Raw genomic sequence first — 5,070 nt, forward strand, 5'->3', positions numbered from 1 at the left:
GTAGAGACGACGCAGCATTATGTACGCATATAACCGAAGAAATCGTCCACTTAATAACCGGATCAAGTTACAGAAAAACCCCCTATATCCAAATTAAACACCGTTAGGCTTAAATAAAGTTATAAACTATTAATCCACAACCATTACATGATCTTATAGGGCCATGATCGTAATTCAACCAAACATGATTGAAAAATGTTGCCCCTTATTAGTCTTATCTTTTCGCCCGTCTCACATTCTTTTTATCCAAATCCTCCTTGTCGGCCATCGCCCACCCCTCCAGTTGCTTCCTCTGCAAGCTAATTCTTCTTCAGCTAAAAATCTCACCATTTCCCCGTCTTCTTTTTCCGATTCCAGGGTTTCCTCGATTCGGATCTTCTATACTTGTATATAATTCCTTGGCCGAACATACGACGATTTCTCCTTCAGGATTTCACCTGGTCGGAGTTGATTTCCCGAATCCTTGAATCTTGGGAATCCCGTGGGAGAGGTCCAGAAACTGTGGCAAAATTTTCCAGTTTGCATCCGTGATCGGTGATCAATAGCTATTGATCGTTGATTTCTGTTTAAGGTCCAGTGCTTTTGGAGTCTTGCAGGTGTGATTATAGGTTTTTATTTATTTATTCTATTAGGCTGATTCTCGTAGACTTCAGACTGACCAGCACTAATCTAGAACTCAAAAATCCTTGAGAGGGAAAAATAGAGGTGCCTCTTCGAAAGCCTGATTTCTATTTGGTTTCCGAGAAAGATGAAAGGAAAGAAAGAAAGAAAGAAATAAGAAATATGGGATACTATGTTATCAGCAGTTATTTAATATTTCCGAGTAAGGAAAACCTGATGTAGAAGGGACTTGCGCTTTTTTTTTTGTTTTTGGGGGGGGGGGGACCGTTGAGTGAACTATTTTGTTTCTCAGAATCTTAAGATATCTAAATCATGAGAAAACTAAAATTATTTCTTTTTCGCTCATTTTCTTTGCAGCAAACAGTGTGTGGTCTTTTTGGCACTTGTATACGTTAAAGCTGGGAAATGTTAATTTCTTTGCTGGATTTGGTTTAGTAGGTATTGAAGAAGGTAGTATGGGGTCTCTGCAAGGACCAGTTATTTGCCCCACGGTTCGAGCAAAGCAAGTAGGATTTTACACTCTGCCAATGATTGGTCCTTTCAGGAAGGCTAGGCTGTTTAGAAGTGAGTTCTTGGGGTTCAAAGGGATCAGTTGTAGCAAGGCTAAAGTGGGGAGTCTTTCTCACCATTTACACGTGCAAAAGTGCCAAAGGGTGCATTGTAGTTACGATTCATCCTCCAATGGGAACGGAAGCTCCGCCGAGAATTTCGATGAAAACGATGAAGAGTATGTTAACTCTAGCGTGATTGAAGCTGGTAAGCTAAGCCAGTGGGTAGCTCATGTCTTTGCATCTATGGATTGTTCAGATGTTGGCGTTTTTTAGAAGATATGGTTTTGCTTCTAATTTCATGATTTTGCATTTTCATGTTCCTATCATGTGATGGTCAATTCTCCATTGTCGATACATATATCCTTCTTGTTCGATATAGTTGAGGTGAAGAGTGGGGCAGATGGTTTTGTGGTCAAAATGAGGGATGGTAGGCATCTAAGGTGCGTCCACAACAACCCTCATGGTGGGCATCTGCCAGATTATGCTCCACATCCTGCAATTGTGTTAAAAATTGATGATGGGACCGGTCTTCTTCTTCCCATAATAGTTTGTATGGTCATCTTGCTTCCGATTCTTTATAGAACCTTATGGCTGAAGTTATATCAATTGCTGCTTTAGTTCCACTGTCATTTTGATAGTTGTTCTTTGGCTTTAATTGCAGTGGAAATGCCTAGTGTGTTGCTCATGGCAGCAGTGCGCAATGTTCCAATTGTATGTTTCAATTTATTTACCACTTTCTCTCTTATATGAGTTTTGTTTCCAAGTGTGTTATACTGTCAAATTCTTAATTAAGCAAAATCTTGTATGTGTCTAATATGTGGTTATTTTTTTCAGGCTAGACCCACTCTATATCAAGTGGTTAAGGAAATGGTTGATAAGATGGGCTATGAAGTATGTGTTTTTTTTTTTTTTTTATACCAGTGTTATAATCATAATATAAACATTCAAACATCCTTCAAAGAATGATTTGAGTATGATACTAAAGAGAGCATTTATATTGACTATTTCTGCAGGTCAGACTTGTTAGAGTTACTAAGAGAGTGCATGAGGCATATTTTGCTCAGTTATACCTTACCAAGGCAAATATCAACCATACCCTTATACTTCAGTTGTCCTTCTATATTATTTTACTTGGAGAAAAAGGGTGCGGGGGTGTGCTAAATTATACAACCATAGATTTTTAGGAAGATAAGTGTCTGGTTACACTGTTCAATGTTGCAACAGGTGGGTAATGGGACAGAGTGCGTCAGTTTTGACCTTCGACCTTCAGACGCCATCAACATTGCAGTAAGATGCAAGGTACTCTTTGCATGCCATTCTCAATGAACTTTTTTCTCTATATAGTTTTGTCAGTATTGGAACAGCATTATTTCAAAGCTATTTACATGCATAAAGTGGCTCTTGAAACATTTTGAAGGATTTATCAATAATAATTAGAATGTACATAAATGAAGGTTTGCTATGGTAGGGAAGAAATACTTTCTTGAAACATTTTCCCAGAAAGTTTTAGTTGCCCCAATGTTCTGCGATGAATTATGGATGTGTCACTATGTAATTGGTGCCTTGGGCTTAACACGTACCTGTAATGCTTGATTGATTTTCTTAGCACGGGACTCATTTTGTTGCCAATATTAAAGACTGGATTCACTCTTGGTCTTGGCTTCATGCTTCTCTTTCCCATTCTCTTTACTCGACTTGAAACTTATAGTTAGTCTCAATTCCTGCTGTTACGGAGCCTTCTTGGTTGGAAGGAAGGTCCGTTTGTTGTAGCTTCATGATTCTCTGAGTTGACTTTTGCAAGCTTTGGAATTTGTTATACTGCATGCGGTGAAATATGAAGGCATTAAATGCCCTAGTAACAGAATAATGATGAACCGTCTTTTTATCTTTCGTGTGCAGGTACCAATACAGGTAAACAAGTACTTGGCATATAGTGATGGAATGAGAGTCATTGAATCTGGCAAGCTGTTAATGCAAACTGATGGCTTATTATTTACTGAAATGGATAGGTAACTGTTATAATTACTTGGACTTCGGGCCTTTTTATCTGATTGTTCTTTGATTCGGAGTGAGTTGGTGTGTTGGATGTCTAGACAAGTTGTGTTCTGGGTATTTAGTTTGGGCCATTTTCTATCATGAAATTATGAGTGCTTTTTCATTTTTGGGGATCTGGATGATTTTTCTTTCAGCTTACCTGGCTTTTGCATAATCCGATATTTATCTGTTGAATTATATGATTTGTTGCTTGTGGCTTAAATATGTTGGCATGTTGCATTGACCCGCTCTCTTGTCCATAAGTTGGGAGAGTTGATAAATGAGAATTGAAGATAATATGTTTCAGGCCAAGTGGTCAACCTTGCATTGAAACAAAAGAGTTTAATCTTGTGCGCAACATGCTGATTGCTGCCGTTGAAGAACGCTACAGAGATGCTGGTATATTTTTATCCTCTGCTTAGCATTGGGTCATTTCTCTTAAATAACTAATTTCTTCTTATGTTTAAATCGAAGTCATGCACAACTTACTGTACGTTTGAAATATAGCCTGTAATATTTTGACCTTGGGTCTACACCATTAAGTGGGATCAGGCTGTGGGTCTTGTTTGTATGGACTTGATTTTCTGACAATCAGGTGTCATCACTTGATTGTCAGAAATTTTTTTAACCCGGTGGTGTCTCCTGTTTACTCAGGCTTCGCCTAGTCTTCTATTCTTATTAATAAAATTTTTACTTGTTAAAAAAAAGAATAAATATAGATAGAAGTCACTATTGGGAGCATCTATTTTGCACACATGATGTGGCATCATCTAGACTACACATCTCCCCAAGTGAGTGTTGGAAACAGTCAACTAGAAGCAGCCATGCAGTGAGTGCAAAGTGTGCACTGCTACAATGGCTTCTCTCTAGCATTACTCTAAAAAAAATAGATGGAAATATTTGGAATGGCACCCTTGTGTTCCTTTCCTTCTTGCCCTTAAATTATGGTAATTATGGTCGATTTTCCTTCTTAATGTTAAGAGGGTTGGAATTCTCATGATTCTAATGCTATCTACAGCTCAGTGGCGCGACAAGCTCAGTCAGCTTCGGGCTAGAAGGAACTTAAATAACAGGTATGTAGCTCATCTATACTATCATCAATTGGAAACTTTGTTTGCTGTGATTGTGGGGTCATTTCTCGCCACCTTTCCTCTTGTCCCTCCCAAAAAAGGAAGGAAATAGAAAAAACTGATTTTTTTAATGCCATTCTCCATTGCAAGCAACTAAATTATTGGACTGACAAATTCTTTTTTTGTTTTTCTCAGCTCTTGGACTGTATAACGTGTACATAAAAAATCGGTTCAAAGTTGACGAGGTCCTCATCAGGACACTGATACCCCTACCACATATGTATCTGGCAAGCTTGTGAATATATGTAAATACGAACTTTAATGTACCTCTTGAACATGTGGGATTCCTTGAATTTGTGTATCATACTTTAGCTGGGTTCGATGCTAATGGACTGTTGTAAGTAAGGATCCTCAGTTTCATGTCACCGGTATATTGCCGGCCGTGCTTTGGATGCTAGGCAAGCAGCTCTAAGTGATGTCTGGTTGCAAACTGTTCGTTGATTCCATCATATCGTTTCTAGTAGTTCGTTTCTCTTCTATTATCTTACTTTTCTTTCGGAACGAATAAGGTAATTTCAGTACCAAATATTCTTTTCTGCTCTTGGGGTGCGGAATACGTACAGATGTTGTTTAAAAAAAAAGAAAAATATCTGTACAAATTTTAAATAAATAAATTTCGTGTAAGTTTTTATAAAAAAAAAATAATTATAACTTAAGAAAGTAAAAAATTAGTCCCAGTTTGGATTGGAAATTTATCTCATTTTTACAATTTTTTTAAATTTTTGCATAAAATA

General features: G+C 37.7%; 1 protein-coding gene across 4 annotated transcripts; it reads left to right on the top strand.

Moving 5' to 3' along the window:
• Positions 1 to 221: 221 nt before the first annotated feature.
• On the top strand, positions 222 to 4,799 carry LOC121260055 (bifunctional nuclease 1-like). 4 transcript variants are annotated; one of them, XM_041161906.1, is made up of 11 exons: positions 222 to 596; positions 1,060 to 1,377; positions 1,552 to 1,722; positions 1,834 to 1,883; positions 2,007 to 2,063; positions 2,186 to 2,251; positions 2,397 to 2,471; positions 3,072 to 3,181; positions 3,514 to 3,605; positions 4,225 to 4,279; positions 4,472 to 4,799. In XM_041161906.1, exons 2-11 carry the CDS (start codon positions 1,077 to 1,079, stop codon positions 4,485 to 4,487), a joined length of 993 nt encoding a protein of 330 aa, XP_041017840.1. In that variant the 5' UTR covers positions 222 to 596; positions 1,060 to 1,076; the 3' UTR covers positions 4,488 to 4,799. The 4 variants fall into 4 exon arrangements, with proteins under 4 accessions (XP_041017840.1, XP_041017843.1, XP_041017841.1 ...); XM_041161907.1 differs by having other exon boundaries at positions 236 to 596; positions 979 to 1,377; XM_041161908.1 differs by having other exon boundaries at positions 236 to 596; positions 1,057 to 1,377.
• Positions 4,800 to 5,070: the final 271 nt, after the last annotated feature.

Source organism: Juglans microcarpa x Juglans regia, chromosome 4D, assembly GCF_004785595.1.
Source record: "Juglans microcarpa x Juglans regia isolate MS1-56 chromosome 4D, Jm3101_v1.0, whole genome shotgun sequence".
Lineage (NCBI taxonomy): Eukaryota > Viridiplantae > Streptophyta > Magnoliopsida > Fagales > Juglandaceae > Juglans > Juglans microcarpa x Juglans regia.